Source organism: Zeugodacus cucurbitae, chromosome 3 (assembly GCF_028554725.1).
Source record: "Zeugodacus cucurbitae isolate PBARC_wt_2022May chromosome 3, idZeuCucr1.2, whole genome shotgun sequence".
NCBI lineage: Eukaryota > Metazoa > Arthropoda > Insecta > Diptera > Tephritidae > Zeugodacus > Zeugodacus cucurbitae.
In genome coordinates, this window is record NC_071668.1 from 40,185,647 (window position 1) to 40,203,218 (window position 17,572).

At 36.0% G+C, this 17,572-nt stretch overlaps 1 protein-coding gene across 3 annotated transcripts in view; it reads right to left on the minus strand.

Annotated features, from left to right (window-relative positions):
- Nucleotides 1-4,458: 4,458 nt before the first annotated feature.
- The window catches only part of LOC105220195 (actin-binding protein WASF3), a 37,206-nt gene continuing 24,092 nt past the window's right edge, over nucleotides 4,459-17,572 (minus strand). For all 3 annotated transcript variants that reach the window (XM_011196608.3, XM_054227777.1, XM_029045676.2), the window contains exons 2-5: nucleotides 16,764-17,548; nucleotides 5,782-6,473; nucleotides 4,842-5,061; nucleotides 4,459-4,782 (exon numbers count right to left, since the gene is read on the minus strand). In XM_011196608.3, coding sequence (XP_011194910.1) covers nucleotides 4,604-4,782; nucleotides 4,842-5,061; nucleotides 5,782-6,473; nucleotides 16,764-17,499 — 1,827 coding nt within the window. In that variant the 5' untranslated portion in view covers nucleotides 17,500-17,548 and the 3' untranslated portion in view covers nucleotides 4,459-4,603. The remainder of the gene's footprint in view (nucleotides 4,783-4,841; nucleotides 5,062-5,781; nucleotides 6,474-16,763; nucleotides 17,549-17,572) is intronic.

Below are 17,572 nucleotides of genomic sequence, written 5' to 3' on the forward strand. Positions count from 1 at the left end.
TTTATTATTAATAAATTAATAAATATTATATTTTCCAAAATACTTATATTGTATCGAAGAAAACGAGCTTAATTAATTAAAACATACAAGATTGTAAGTAACATAATGTTGGTTGCTATTCTTAAGGATGTGAAGGTTGCTGTGTTAGCGCATGAAAGTTGAAAATTTTCAACTTCTGTGCGTCTTCGAATCCGAGTTCGAAATTCGGAGCGTTGGTGGCGAAAACATGCGAAAGCTATGTAGCTCATCTCATAAGAACATGTGTATTCAACTCAACTGTCAAACGTTCGCATTCGCATTGCGAGCTATGTAGTAGCTGCTTAAAGCTGAAACGACATAGCTCGCGAATGCGAAAGCGAAAGAATGCGCTCGACTTCGTTTATTTCGAGCAACTACATACAACTGTGTACAAGGTGATACACATACTCAATTTTTATTTGCGAGTTTGAAAACGAACTAATTAACATGGACAAGGATATTAAATTTTTAGTGATTTTTATTAGCAGTGTTCAGAGAATACCTTGAATTAAGCAAAGAAAGGAAAATTTAAACTGTCTACCTAGTTTATTAAAACTTCATCACACCTTATCTTTAAAAATTGCTTTAAATATTATTAATAAACTAATAAATATTATATTTCACAAAATACTTATATTTTAGCGAAGAAAACGGGCTTAAATAATTAAAACACGCAAGATAGTAAGTAACATAATATTGGTTGCTATTCTCAAGAATGTGAAGGTTGCTGTGTTAGCGCATGAAAGTTGAACATTTTCAACTTCTGTGCGTCTTCGAGTCCGAGTTCGAATTTCGGAGATTTGGTTGCGAAAACATTCGAAAGCTATGTAGCTCATCTCATAAGAACATGTGTATTCAACTCAACTGTCAAACGTTCGCATTCGCATTCGCGAGCTATGTAGTTTAGCTCTAAGAAAAAGCTGTACACTGCTTTTAGTCCACTTATGCTCAGCATTTTATTAAACATATTACATGCAAATCAGAAGTTTGGCGGTTAATAACAACGTAAGCTCGACACGACTAACAAATCCGGAAAGCAGATAACACTATTCGATATGAAAAGTGCTAAACCTAGTATTTGGCTAAGGCACAGTTGGCGCGTCTTCATTTAGCTGAAAAGTAAATTTTTTTGGACACCGAGTGATAATCCGTCATATTTATTGACGAGAAAAGTTTCATTTAGATGAACCCGATGGTTGGCTGTAGTGATATTCATTGTGGGAAAGAAGCCCGATTCGCTAAAAACTTTCAAGAGGATCGCTTATGATATGGGCCGCATTTGTACATCATGGAAAGGGATTTCAGTCACACACATTAAACTCAGAAAAATGCATAGAGCTACTAGATAACGTGTTAGTGTAATTTGGTGACTTTCCAAAACGATAACGCCCCAATTCATAAATCTGCGTATATTCGGGGCTTTTGGAAACCAAAAACATTGACATATTGGAATGACGGGCAACAAGTCCGGACATAAATCACATCGATCTGTGGGGCATTCTATCGAAGAAAGTATAGTAATTATTTCGCAACGAATGAATTCTGTTTGTTTAATGGTGTATTTATATTTACAAATAAATAAAAAAATAACATTCGAGATCTGTGTCTGCAACGGTGGGTGTTGTTTCTCCATTCTCGGGGAGGGAGTCAATTGAAGGTGTTAATAGCTCCTCTGTGAATGGCGTTCAGTGCTTGTCTATAGTTAGTCCCATCCGAAGTGCTGTCGGTATAGTCCTTTAAGTCGTCGACGTATTTCAGGAAGGTACTCTTGATGGCTCTGGGAGGCGGCTCGGCCCAACCGATTGCCTGGTAAGCTGTCAACGTTTCTTTGTCTTTACCCCAGGCGCTGCCGGCTAGCGACTTGAAGATTTTGAAAAGTCCAGCGCTACTAGGACCGTCCTCTTGCAGGGAGGTTTTTGATTTAGACCATTAGTTATCTGGGCGTTTATAACGCTGAGTGCTGTGGTGGTACTGTGCACTTTACGGAATCCATGTTAGTGCTGCGCTAGGCTCAGGTGGTGAGTGAAGATCGGGAGTAGCAAGGCCTCAAGTGTCTTCACCACTGGGGAAAGGAGAGTTATCGGACGATAAGAATCCCCTTGGAAGGCTGGTTTCCCTGGTTTCAGTACTGGGACCACTCTTCCGGTTTTCCACGAGTCGGGTATGTTAAGAGTGCTTATAGACAGATTGAGAACCTTGGTGAGATAGTTTACTCCCGCCAAGCCAAGGTGTATAAGCATCAGAGATCTGCATTGAGTAATAATGAAATTAGTGCACAAACTCATGAGCCAAACAAATTGGTGTAAATGAGTACTAATACAAATATCAAAAATGACAAAGACTCATTTCCACCAAACCAAAAAAAACTCATAGTATTTCTACACTTATATGTGCCGTCAATTTATGACTCAAACGAGCGTATATTAAAAATTTCATTTTACTCACTTGTTCATTGGTTACGATGAAAATAAACTTGAATGAGCTCGCTACACTGATCGGCATGAGTGGAATTGTGACTTCGTAGCTGAGCACGGAAGTAAAGATACCCAGTAGGAACTTTGTCACATTACATTTTTCATTATTTCATTGAGCATGCATTTTCGTGCGTCTTTATTTATTTTCAATACATTACTATTAAAAGAAATATATTAGAACCTAAAAGTATTAACTTTACTGTCATTAATTAACTTAAAACATTAAATGTAATTCACGACATCAAAGAACAAAACACATCGTTAGTCATTTCCCGCAGGGCACTTTTGCCTAGCGGCGGCACAGCCTTCGTCAGTTTTACTTTGATCCTATTCGTATCACTTTATTTATTTAGCTATACTATTGGTGTTATTTTGGTGGTATGGCTCATTTTTGTTTAACTTGACTGAATTATTGGCTCATGAGACAATTGAGCACTTCAACGATACGTATGAAAAGAAACTTACTCATTTTTCATGCTCTCGCTTTGTGTGCTGTGCGTAAATGTGTTTTAGTGGATCTTTGTGTTTGATGATTTTTGACTTATATGCACTAATACTACTTTTTGTGTTATTCAACCAATGACTCAAAAAAGGGAATAATTGCAGTTCTCTGATAAGCATCAACATGTTTATACAGTCAGGACCAATGGATTTGGACGGTTTGGTTTTTTGATGACATTTGCAACCTCGCCGCTGGTGAAGGTAAGTGGTGTGCAGTCTTTTAGCATTTTTCGCAACCTCCGGGTAACACATCTTTTCGCCTTATCCACTGAAGGGTGCAGTGTAAATTGCCGGCTAAAATAGCTCGCTCAATTTTTCGGGTCCGAGGAGGCTTGACCAGCGAATTGAACTTCAACTCGGTCTTCATGCCTTCTCGGGTTGGGTAGGGATTTGACAATAGTCCGGAGCTTACCCACACCAGTGGAAAGATTACAAGACTTCAGGTGCTGATGAAGCGAGCATTAGCAATTCAGTGCAGCCGACCCAGTTAACCTTTTTGAAGTTAATGAAAGTACGGTTGCCCACAGAAATAAAATCAGGAGGTTTTTCGACCGAGACAATTATAGGCAGATGGCGAGGATTAGCATAGGTCGGCAGGTTATGCCATTTATCAGACCACCGCTAGCGATTGTAATATCAGGCGAGCTATTACCGGTGCCCATAATTCTGGTCGGGGCTTCGTCATTCATTGTGCAGTCGAATCGCCAATCTGTTCTGCCAGCTCCATCCCCCAACGATCATTCGACAGACAAGAATGCCAAAGATCGTGATGCGCTTTAAAGTCGTCAAGTACCAATCGGTTTTAACCACGAAGCAGCGCACCGATGTTCGGGTGATATCCTGTTCGGCTACATGTAACTGGATGACGTATATATTAAATATTTCGAGCTCGACATCGCCTGACCGGAGAGCTATGTCCTGACATTCTAGGGTAGTATCTCTGCGGTTTGTTGTGCAAGATGAATGCTAAACCACCACTATTGTCTCGCTCGCAATCCTTACGTATACCGTTGAAACCAGCACAGCTCAGAAGATCTGACCGCAGCTATTAATACGCCTTCCCGACTCATTAGCTCAACTATCTCCTCGATCTTACTCTAGAGTCCGTTGCAGTTAAATTGTAGAAGCTTCGTTTGTTTCGGTTGGCCAGTGGTGATCCTGGGTGTTGGTTGTTGCTGCTGCAAAACCCGCAGAGGAAATTGTCGCACTCGGGTGTTGTTTGGCGACTCCGTTTGAGGTTGTTGCGGGGGCAGACTCCTGCAGCATGGGACAACGAATGACTAACTCCACTCACGGGTGGTGCGCAGGCTTGGAATACGTCAGTCCTTGGTCGGATCGTCGGCTGTTGTGGGGATTGCAGTAGATGGGTTGCATTGCATGATGGGTATCGCCACAAACTTAGAAAGATTTTAGTTATTGAGTTGTTTAAACCTTGAGCTGAAATTTTATTGGTTTTTTGCTGATATATTATTAATCCCATTTAATTTAACGAATATATTTTAAAATGGAATTATTACATATACAAATAATTTTTACTGGAGAAAAAGTCTACGCGTAAATTTAATTATCATATGATATTCCGATTACACTAAATAATGTAATATAAAAATTTATGCTGAATTTTCCGTTGGTTCCATCCATCCTACACTATCATCATCAGAATCTGACTCCTCCGATTCCGAAAGTTCAATTGCAACTCGCCTTGCCAAAATAGAAGCCACATCAAGTAAAGCCGTGTTCCTTTCGATTTCCTTTTGCTCACATTTCTCCACTTTCCTCAGTGTTATACCTAAACATAAGATGTATATATAAACAACAATAAAGATATTACACATAAATACAAGCTACCATCACGAATTGCTTTCATAAGATCGGTTCGGGAATCATAGAATGGTGGCAAGTGTTTTTTTTTATCAACTGTTTCTTCAGGAATTCTTTTATGTATGTCTCCGTTTATTGTGGAAGTTAAGTCCATTACAGAGCCTCGAGGTATATATTCACTTTGTGATAATGGTGGGGGCGGTGGAGGCGGAGGTGGCGCCACTATAGCTGAATTTGGTTTAGAATGCTAGAAAATGCATATAATATTAATTTATAAAAATTTTTGGTATTTTTAGAATATTGAAAACAAAAAAAATCATATCCCCGGTTTTTCCTATGCCCGTACTTAATATTTTGCCTCATATGTAATTTCAAATTCATATTTTCTACATTTACGCCCGGTTTCGCAGTCAGTGCTTTGGTTATGTTTAAGATAAAACATATCGAGAGTGTTTCACAGTGCATACATAAATTCTGCTTCCATTCGATGACGTTTTGATGATTTTCTGCGAGTTGGAATAGGTGCCCGACTCTCTTGCGGTAAATGTCCAAATCAATTATATAAATATATATATTTTCATAGCAAATTTATATATCATCAATAATATATAAACCATAAAATATAAACCTTCCACAGCAACGCGTGGTTATTTCGACGACTTTATAGAAAATAAGCATCGACGGTCAAACGCAAACGACTACTCACCCTACAACAATGCTTAGCTAAGATTTTATATGTGCATAATTTAAGTACGAACTGTGAAACCGGGCATTCATCTTTAAAAGACATATTGAACCCACATACGAGTATTTAAAAAGTGTTGTGTCAGGAGAAAATATCTTATAATTTACGGTTTCATATACAATCACTTATGATAAGTAATAACATCAATCATTTAAAAAAAAAACTTTTTTTAATTATCAGTATATCCGTAAACATACAGTAACCATTATTATGGACACTAACCTGGTTTTCTGCTTGTGGTGATGAAGTCAAATCCTGATAATTGGATGGCCTGGATATATTAGCCAGATTTGAATTAGTGAAATTGTTATCTAGGTGCAATCGAATATTTGATTTATTCTTAGGCAACTGAAGAGACATTCCTAGTGAAGCATTTCCGTTTCCTGCTGAGATGGTTCTAGGTGGAGATATATTCATAACTCCTTCGGGAATAGGTGGTGGTGGAGGCAATATGTCTCTATTATTCGACAAGTTTCGAATACGAGTTGGGGTATTTGCATTAGAAGACACAGGCGTGCCATTTCTGCTTCCATTTGTTGGTGGGGCTGGCGGAGGTTGTGAAGGTCGAATTTTAATTCGCGAATTTATTCCGGAAGTACCCATTCCATCAGAAGAGTAGAAATCAGACTGTTCACAATTCGGATTTCCCATAAACATTTCATCATCACAAAAATTGTCCACGGCCAACATTTGTTCTGCGCTCTGCATGGAAGGCATAGATAAAATGCCATTTTCATTTTTACCTGTGGCGACTGTATTTAGATTAATAGCACTATTCACCACTCCCGAAAGATTAGATGAAGTAGTGTGTGCATGGGGGCTACAAAAAACACCACTTGATTGTTCAGAATTAGAGATGTTACGAAGGTCAATGGAACTTGGACGATGTTGCCGTGACTCGAAAACACCAACACCTTAAACAAATTGATATTAATATTATTATATACATATATAGTTTTAAGTGTACGATAGTAACACACACATATGTGTAAATAGAATACATTGTACACTTAAAAATGTTATAAACCAATAATGATGAAATAGTGATTATATTACAATACAATCTTAGTTGGTATTTTAGTAATTTCAGATATATGACTCCATGATATTTATTATTACATTTTGTTTTATAGCGAAAATATTTATTAATGTATTTATTTTTACTGACGATTATAATAATCCTAATATTACGTTTAATTTTATATGGGTATATGTGGTATACTCTAGGAGGAAAGCAATTTCGATCATAATAGATACTTCTAGCCAGTTTCACGAAACCTATTTAAGTGAAAAATAATTAATTTCAGTTTCGCCATTTGACTTAATTTTTATTTAAATGGTCTCGCTTTGCCATTTAAATATTATTTAAATACTTTCATATGTAACCATGGTTACGTTTTTCTATCAGCTGATTTCCAATTTGTTTCCTATTTTGGCAAACAAATGCAATTTATTTGTTTACATAAATCAGCTGTTATTCTTACTAACATCCCTGTCTTAAGTTTTTGGATATCAAAAGTCAATAGTGATCAAAGCAGGAAACTTAAGTTCAAAGTTAAATAAAAATTAAAATTAAAAGGAAATTAATTTTCAATTTAAAAATTTCGTGAAACCGGCTGTGGCTAAGACTATATGTCCACTGACTTAACGGAAATTACAGTTTCCCTAAAAGTAGAAGTTCACTATTTGGCGCAACTAGATAAAACTGAACTAATTTACTTCTGGCATTATTATTATAAATGTAGTGCTAGATGGTGTTCGCCATAAATTTTTACTCAAGTTATCGCGTGCACGGACAGACGGATTTCAACTCCACTCGTCATGCTACTCATTTATATATATATATATATATATAAACCCATATCTAACTCTTTTATTTCGGTGTGACACAAACAACCGTTATGTGAAGAAAACTATAATACTATGTTCAACGTGTTGCTAAGTATAAAAATTTGATATCGAGCGTTGAAGTTATGTGTTAACAGCAGCCGATGAGCGCACTTAGTTACTGGGGCGCCAAGATTTGAGTTCATTTTATGTTAATTAGTACAAAATAAACACTTTTTATAGAATAAAAAAAATTTATATCTCGCTCCGTTTACGAGATATCGAGCTTTGAAGTTATGTGTTAACAGCAGCCGACGCGCGCACTTATGCATTGATGCATGTGTTATGTGATTGATTGACAAGTTCTTGAACGTAGAATTACTTTCTGCATTTATAAAATAAAAAAAAATTGATATCTCGCACCGTTTACGAGAAATTCGCACATGCCCGGTTTTTGCGGTTATGTTTTTAAAGCGCGGCCGAAGGCCCCCATTGCAGAAAGCAGTTATACGCGAAAGAACTTTCAATTCACACCTCTGTGATAACCCCCGGTGTTGGCTCGACCAGGTTTTTTGTTAACACATAACTTCAACGCTCGATATCTCGTTGAAAGAGCTCGATAGCTCCTTGAAATGTGTGCAATTATCACGTTCGACATGACGGAAATGCCCATATTTATATGAGAATATGTGTATCAAGTTGAAAAATTAAATAAATAAATTGCGAGAGTATAAAATGTTCGGTCACAACCTAACTTAGCCCTTCCTTACATGTTTTATTTTAAAGAAAGTGTTTATTTGGGGCTAATTAACCTAAAAATGAACTCAAATCTTGGCGCCGCAGTAACTAAAATCTTGCCTAAATTTGGTATTAGTGCAGAACTTATATGGCTACTAGCTCTGGATAATACCAGAAGAGTAAGAATTGACAAGTACTTTTCCAAGCTGATGCTGAATCCGTTTTTTTTATTGATTTTGAAATATTGTGACGATGTCATATTTTGGGATGAGAGGAAGATTATTTTAAATAGCATCGATGAGCGTAAGACATTTACTTCGTTTGAAAGCCGCAAAATAATTTGGACTAATTTAAAAAAAGTCGGAGACAAAGAAGACCATTTCAAACTGCAATTTTTGATGAGTAGCGGAATAATATTCAATTAATGTGAATATGAATAGCTCTAACAAAAGCAGCACTCCAGTTTATTTAAATACATTATTTTTTTAATCAGATTATATTTTATGACGTCCTTTAAATTAATTAAATTACAATTCTTAAAAACAGTATGTAGTTACCTGCCATAATTATAGAATCAGAAACTTGAGTTTCTTAAACGGTAGTTTGTTTTCAAAAGCTAAAAAGGTGTGGGAGGCGAAAATAATCAGCCTTATTGTAAAATTCATGTGAATAAAGCATTCCCATGAATTTTTATTTCCAAAAAATTTCGTTTGAATGGAAACTTTTACTCGAATTTCGGCATTCTGCCACAAATATTTTTGTTTTGGTTTTTTTATGATTCGTTTTGGGGCTAAAAATTAAGATTCCATTTATAAAGCCGATTACGTTTTGGCATAAAAGCATATATTATCATTCCATATGGAAGTGTTGAGATGTTTCCACCTCTGAGGCAAAGAGCTCCCAAGATATCGACAACTCGTAAGATGTCGAGATTTTCCTTGGATCAGAAGGATCTTGCTACTGACTAGCGCTTGTGCAACTCAGCTGAAGGCCAACTGTACAGTAGAAAATCACAATAGGATAGATAGTGCTCTTACTTGTTTCCATTCTGCTGTCGATAAGGATGACATGTGTAGTCAAACAATTTTCTGAATTGACATTAATCTGAAGGACGCTACGCTTCGAAGCAGTAAATCCGCTGATACCTTTGCCGCAGCCACTTGCACTTTAAAAACGCTGAAATAGTCTTGAAGACTTTTAAAGCGCCCTCCACCACAAGTCAGGACAGGATCATGCCGAATATTAATTTAACTATGTTTTTGCCAAAGAACTATCATACCATAATTCATATTCAGCCTTATGGTAAACATCATATAAACGACATTTCCAATGAAAAACTAACAAATTTGTGTTTTTCGTATCATGTATCTCACATGGGGAAAATCTCACAACTTCGAAAATATTCCCTTATTGTAAATGTAATTTGCTCATGTGAAACAGCAAAATTTGTGCGCAAAATAAATTGTTGGGAACAAGTATCAATATTAACAATTGAATTAATTTTAAAAACTATTTTAATATGAACAAATGTCTACGTATATTAAGTAGTTCTTTGGCTATATTGGTTGATTTTTTTCTAATGACGCCATAAACAAGCCAAATGACACATATCAATAAAAATTTACAGAATAGTGCCTAAAAGTTGTGCCAACGTGGCCTGAATATTCTCAGCGGGAAAATTTAAAATGGGAATTTCCGGGTACTTATTTGACAAAATAAGATTAAAAATATTTACACATCGAACGTTTTTTTACAAGTTTTACAGAAAAAGGTTTTGCTTGTTGTCGCAGGATAACAAAATGCTATGTTGTTGTAAACCTCGATCTATTTCTGAGCGAATGAAGTCAGTTTGGCTAGAATAGCTAGAAATATGGCGGAGAACAAACCAAATGAACTCATGACTCACAATAGTCAAAAGTATTTACACACATTTCGGAAGTGTCGCAAAATAATGAATTTATGCAAAGGAAATTGTTAAATTTATTCGCGACCTATAAGAGGATTAAAAACGTAACGACGCGACAGGTCGAGGTGCCACGACGCGGGAATATTTCAAAGACTTTGACAACGTTTTTGAAATAGACACTCCATTGAGCCTCCCATAAGGATCCTCCAGAGCTCACTGCAATATTTAGTTGAAAGTGGAGTGAGTGAGGAGTAAAGGTGCGCGGAAGAAAACGAGGCAGAAGGTGTCAGCTGAAAAAACGATCAAAAACTATTGCATATGAAACATTGGATTTTTTTTAAGAAGAAGCGCGGAAAGAGCAGATTCGGCACGAAGAAAGATCGAAAAGGAAAAAATTGGTGGTTGACAAGGAATGGATTAAAGCAATGTTGGATTTGCGGCAAGTTTTGGAGGGATTGTGCCAAAAATAAAAAGTGTTCATTTTATAATAGACTTTATGTTTATATTAATAGGTATACTATATATTATTATTATAAGTATAAGATTGTTGGGTTTGCAGCAAGTTTTGAAGGGATTGTGCCAAAAATAAAAAGTGTTCATTTTATAACAAACTTTATGTTTCCATTATTATAATATTATATATATTATTATTATAAGTATAAGAATGAGTTCCTATTCTCAATAAAATAAATATTTATTAATTAATTAGTTTTATTAAAAAAAGAAATAAAAACGGTTTAGCATTCTGGGTAGGTGATTTCAATTAAATTAACTGATATAACAAGATTTCAATCAATTAATCATTCATTTGATATGTACATATATACATTATTGAAATAATACTTTTATGAAATAAATAGCATTTTCAAGTTATTTTGTCTGATAATTCCTTCATTAGTTTCATTTATATTATCAGGTAGTTCAATCATATCGTGATCATTTGAATTTTCTAAATCTACAGGCATACTGGTATGATTGCCTTCAGAATGAACAGCAGTATAAAATGATGTAAAATTTCACAAGTTAATATCAGTTGATATGTCTTCTATATTTCACACATCAATATGATTCAATATTTTAAACTTAGCACTGAAAATTTCACTTGATAAATACTCGGGTTGAACTCATTTAATAGTTGAATTGTTTTTCCTCTTTGGAAAGGTGTCCGTTATCTCTAAAAGGAGCAATTAAGTATCTGGAAACAGACTCGAGATATGTGACTCTACTATTGCTTAGCTTTGAAATAGTCATATGCAAGGTATGTTCCAAGGAATATTCCCCGTGTGGTGTTGGCCAAAAAGGTTCTAATGCATTTTTGAAGTCCTAAGACAAATTAATTTATTTATTAGGTGCTCCCAACAATACTTACTGCAAATGTTTCACTAGTCATGCGAAAATGTGTGAAATATGTATCATCATGGTATAATGGAATTGTTTTTCAAACCTTAGTCATCTTCGTCACTGTTTTTTTTTGAAAATTCAACAAGGAACCACTTTCTCTTTCTTAAAAAAATTTGTTTTCTATTTTTTCCATCACTGCTTTCAAAATTATCTATCGCTATATTTATTAAAAAATTCATGGTTAAACTTTCACAATCTGTCACACAATTCGCGCAAAATGTTGCAATTATTTTGCTAAGTATCAGCTGAGCATCTGCAACAGTGTTGCAAATTGAGTATCAGGGCTGCAATATTGTCGCAGTTATGGGGTGCCTCGAATAAGCCCATACTCTCGAAGAATAATTTTTTAGTTCCCTGCTTGATACAGAACATTCAACTACAACTGCAGGTACACAAATTGTAGAAGTATGCCATCGAAATTTTGTTATAGTTAAAAATATTCAGCCTTAATGTAAATTTCATATGAACGACATTCCCAATGAAAAAACTCACACATTTGTGTTTTTTGTAACATAAATTTTACATGGGGAAAATTTCACATCTTCGAAAATTTTCCCTTAATGTAAATGAAAGTTCATGTGAAACAGTAAAATTTGTTCACAAAATCAATTGTAGGAAACAAGTATAAATATTAACAATTTAATCAACATAAAGAACTTTTTTAACATGAAATAACTAACTACAATACCGGTTACGATTAGACTAGTTCGGGCGCCTGGCCACAGAGGAATTCCAGGTAATAACGTAAGGCTGATAACGAGCTTTTAAGGCTAGGTACGTTATTATTAACTACTGTAGAATGTGACTACATATTCTTTTGTAATATTCTACTAGACAGTCAGGCTTCAGCTGAGCTCTTGTCAGTCGAAAGATCCTACTGACCCAAAGAAAATCGTGAGACGTCTAGGAAGTTCTTCGCTCTTAATAATAAATCATTATTTGATGGGGTCTTTAAAAATTTTATCGTATCCTAGCTGCAGAAGTTTCCTAGAAGAAGACGAGGTAGAATCATTGGGCTGGGATCGGTACTAAAATTCATAGAATCTCCTTTTTTACTACCCTGCGGATTTAGAAGTAAAAAACTTATGCAGATGTGTAGTCGGTTCACGGGGCATTGATGAGTCCTACTATCTTTAGGGTTTTTCTGAGTTCACAAAGGACTGTAGACTAATCGGTATAAGTGTATTCCTTCTCTTATGGGGAACATGTTTTGGTAGAAAAAATCGTAATAAAGTTGTACCAACACTTGAAACAATTTTCATCTATTGTTTCCATCTAGACGGCAACTTCATAATACCCTCTCGTAGAGGCCCTCCTCCTTGTTTGCGAAGAACTCGGGCAGCCACTTTTCACAAGCCTCTTTTGAGTTAAACTTTACACCACCAAGGGCGTTCGCCATGGACAGGAACAGGTGATAATCACTTGGCGCTATGGCCCGGCAAATGATGGATGCGATAAAACCTCCCATCGGAGCTCCTGTAGCTTCTGACGAGTCATCAACGAAGTGTGTGATGTGGCGTTGTCCTGTTGGCTAATTCTGGACCCTTCTGGTCGATCGCCTGCTTCAAGCGGTCTAGTTGTTCGCAGTAGATGGTAGAATTAAGCGTCTGGCCATTTGCGAGCAGCTCATAGTGGATGATTCCCTTCCACACAGCAAAACCTTCCTGGCTGTCAATCCCGGATTGGCCACTGTGTGGGACGATTCACCGGCCTTCGACCACGACCATTTTCGCTTAATATTGTCGTATGTGATCTATTTTTCGTCGCCAGTAACCATACGCTTAAAAAATGGGCCGAGTTCGTTTCGTTTCAGCAGCATATCGCAGGGGTTGATTCGGTCCAGAAGTTTTTGTTTCGTCAAATCATGCAGCACCCAAACATCAAGCTTTTTTGTGTATCCAGCCTTCTGCAGATGATTTAAAATGGTTTGGTGACTAACTCACATTTTCCATGATTTGATCGGTATTCGTCGTAACAGGTCTTCCGCCGGCTGGCTTATCCATAGTGTCGTTTTCACACGATCTGAATCGTCGAAACCATTACTCCGCAGTTCGAAGTGATAGCGTACCATCCCCCAAAACACCATTAATCTCAAGGAACGTTTCTCTAGCGGATTAGCCTTAAACGACGGAAAACTTTAAAATACCACGAATTTTGACGTTAGTGAACTCCATATTTACACGTATATAACTGTTAAACGCAATATTCAAACTAATCATGCATAGGTTATGTCAAGACCTTTCACAGATGTATAGTACTGCCAGATACGAGCTCTGTTGCGCTTTATATATAGCCGCGAAATTCAAAAGACAAAAAGGCGGAAGGGAGATATTTGCCAACCTAATATAATATTATTGTATAAAATATTCGGATACACCCGAACTTTGCCTTTCCTTACGTGTTTGACTTCTGTTTCTGAATTTGTTAACATTCTCATTTTTTTCTGACAGTATGTAAACTTTTTTGAAAATATGTGAACGAAAAAACATTTCAACATTTTCTACAATTCGAAAGTTTTACAGAGTACCGATTTCCCTTCACAACGCATATCTATTCGTAACGCCTTACAGAGTAACCTCCCTGGACTGAGTAGGCAATTGAAAAGTAAAGTCCTATCTCGGCGAACAAAAAAACTCTACAAGTCCCTCATCAAACCCGTCCTGCTTTATGGTGCTGAAGTGTGGACGATATCAACATCCGATGAGATGCTGGCGCAATCAACTGATGGTGCTAACAATTTTGAAGCATACCCCGTACCAGTATGTTGGTGCAATATTCATTTTTTTACAAATTGTTAATGGAAAAGGTCGTTATGGATAGAGGCAAAAAAATTGGTGCGGAAAACGCACCTAAACCAAAACCAAACATATAAACCAAAATATTTTTCCTTTGAATTCATATCCGCGATGTTCACTTCTTGAAAATTCCAATTAAAAGCGGTAAATTCACAATACATTACACCAGCATACTGGTACAATCAAAAAAAAAATTATCAAACTTGTTTCGTTTTTGCTTCAGGAGATTGTGTATTCACACCACAAGAACATACACGGTCAATCAGATGGCACCAACATGCAAGTGATTAGTTCTGAGTAAAATGGGAGCAATATGTATGGCGCAAATATGTAGCAGGTTTGGTTCTTTTGGTGTGTTATGTTAATTAGTGCAGGATCAAGCGGGCAATAAGTTGCACCAACGAGTTGCAGAGAAATAATATGTTATATAGTAACAAAATAAAGGTAAGTTTCTATATCCATATATTAGTTACATAGGTGCTACAGCTGCGGCTTTCAGGAGCTAGAATTATGTTCAAAGTTACTTAAAAGCAACATAAATGAGTACTCTGTATTGCGGTTCGAAAAATAAATGCGATGCGATAATCATTTGGGACTCCGAATTGCTTTCGCATGACTCATTTTGTATAAGTGGCAATACTGATCAAAATTTGAAATATTAAAACAAAACAAACACAAAAATTCATAAAATCCGGAGCTTTGTGAATATTATTGTTAATTCGAATAATTGTTTGAGAAAATGGATTTTGTGATTTTATGGATGGATTCTCAAAAGTCTGTGATACACCAAACTATAGTGAGACATTTATTCCAGTTACGAATGGTCATACATAACAATACATTCACTACAAATCGCTTTAAAATAATAATCGGCCCTATTCCCGTTGTCGTTTTAATTGTTGTCTCCAAGACGTTGTCGTTCTCAACGTCTTTTCGTTCCTAAATTCGTTTTCTTGAAGTATACGAGTATCGTAATGTCAAAGCAAATTTGTATACATATTTTATATAGTATACTTTAAGGCGCTCTTTTTCCAATAACTACTTCTTTCTTATGTAACGAGACACATCTTTAGGTCCTTAATGGATTTTATGCTATCCTCTATTGCACTTACAATTTTAGACTTCCATCTTTATTTGATTTTTTTTTAAATTGGAGATATGTTTCAAACTGTTTCCATTTTGGAATTATCATCTTCACTCCAAATATTCCTTCAAACAACAGCGTCGTTTCTATGTCGCTCTTAATTATAGCCACGACAAAGAACGACTGCTTCTATGTCGTTTCTATACTCGTTCCTAATTATGGAATCCCAATTTCTTTTCGATAAATGTCGATAACGCCAACAGGAATGCCAAATAGGTGTTCTTATTTCGTTTTAAAACGATAACGACATCGGGAATAGGGGCGAATATTTTCCATTCAGCAATGTCCCGCATAGGTGGGCCAGCTGCATTTAACTGGCAAATTAGCCATTTCTACAAGTTGGAAGAAGCAGGGGGTAGTCTCCCCTACCAAAAATATATCCTTGTGGGTATGATAACAAAGCTGTGATCCACCCACATGTCTGATAAGCTTATAGGATCCTGCAAGCGACGGAGTGGTAAAGAAAAAATTTATAAACATTTTTCGGCCAGCAATAGTAGAAAACTATAATCCCCATATGGGATGCTTTAATTTATTGGCTTCTTTATCGCAAGCATTTCAAGTCGTTAAAAATTGATAATACAATTAAACAAAAAAAATGTTATAACCATTTTATGGAAAAAAAATCGAACTTTTAACATCCATCATGTGGGATCACAACATCCCATTTATTACCTTGATCTTCCGAGAGGGACGTAGGGCTATAAAACTAAAAAAATAGCTTATTTAGAAGCACCAAATAATCTCTGACGATATTGTGAATTTTTCGTGTAACGGGTCAAAAACCAGTATTCAAAAGTTTAAGGAAACTAACATCTAACATACGACTAGTGCAATGCTGTGCATGATAACCACACCTATTTGCACTAGTAGGCACCAGCCTGCTGTCGTTCGAAAACAACAATTCATACTCGTGAGATCTCCAGACATAGTGGCACTGCAACAGGTAGCAGACTGGCAACTTTGATGTTCTATCAGCCACAATATATAATTTTAACTTTGTTATATATCCTAATAAAGTCATTATATTAATATTCTTTACAATAATTGGTTAATAAACTTAATGTTATAATATTATTCAAAAGTTTAAGGAAACTAACAACCTAACATTCGTCTAGTGTAATGCTGTACATGATAACCCCACCTATTGGCACTAGTATGCACCAGCCTGCTGTCGTCCGAAAACAACAATTCATAGTCGTGGGATCTCCAGACATAGCGGCACTACAACAGGTAGCAGATTGGCAACTTTGATGTTCTATCAGCCACAATATATAATTTTAACTTTGTTATATATCCTAATAAAGTCATTATATTAATATTCTCTACAATAATTGGTTAATAAACTAAATGTTACTAATTAAACAAGTACTATTGTCTGCAGTGTACTTACTGCCAAATGCGGATTCCATATTGACAATTGATTTTGGGGTTTGGTAGTTAATATTAATTGGCATCAATGTTTCTCCATGTCCAATAGCAATTAATCGCTGCTTTTCTCTGGTGTTATGTGGTTTTCTCACCCGTTTTTTATTTCCTGCAGAGTTATCACAACCATTCCCACCGTCTTGACGTGGTCGATTCATTTTTTTTCCTTTATCATGCATTACTCTTTCTGTATCCTTTAACATCTCTTGTCGCCACAACTCAAAAAAGTAATTGGGATCCGTATAAAATTTAAGACCGTCCTTACCATCATCCCGATAATTATTTAATTTATTCAATGGAGGTGGTTTGTCACACATTGTGTAAGTCTCTAGCATAGGAGCTGGCATGGTTGAATGAGAAAATATCTTTTGATCAAATATTTTAGTAGATCGGAATCCTTTTTTCCTTGTTATATCAGTGAGTGGAACATCCTCCATCGAGCTATCCAACTGTGTAACTTTAATAGATAAATGATCTATTCGTGCCTGCAGTGAGTTCGCCCGATTACTAATATTTCCTACATCACGAGCCAATTCACCAAATATATCCTCTGCATGCTTCGATAAAGAAGACAATTGACGTATTATATTTGTAAGCGCTGTATTAGTTACTGTTTCTAATTCGACGAATTGAAGTTCATCTTGTTGATAAACAGATCGAGAAACGTGGACTGGCTCTATTGAACGTTTTGGTAGTGGCATTTTTATGAATTACCAAAAGTTTATTCCAATACGCAAAATGCTCGTTAACCTAAATGATTAATTAAAAACGATA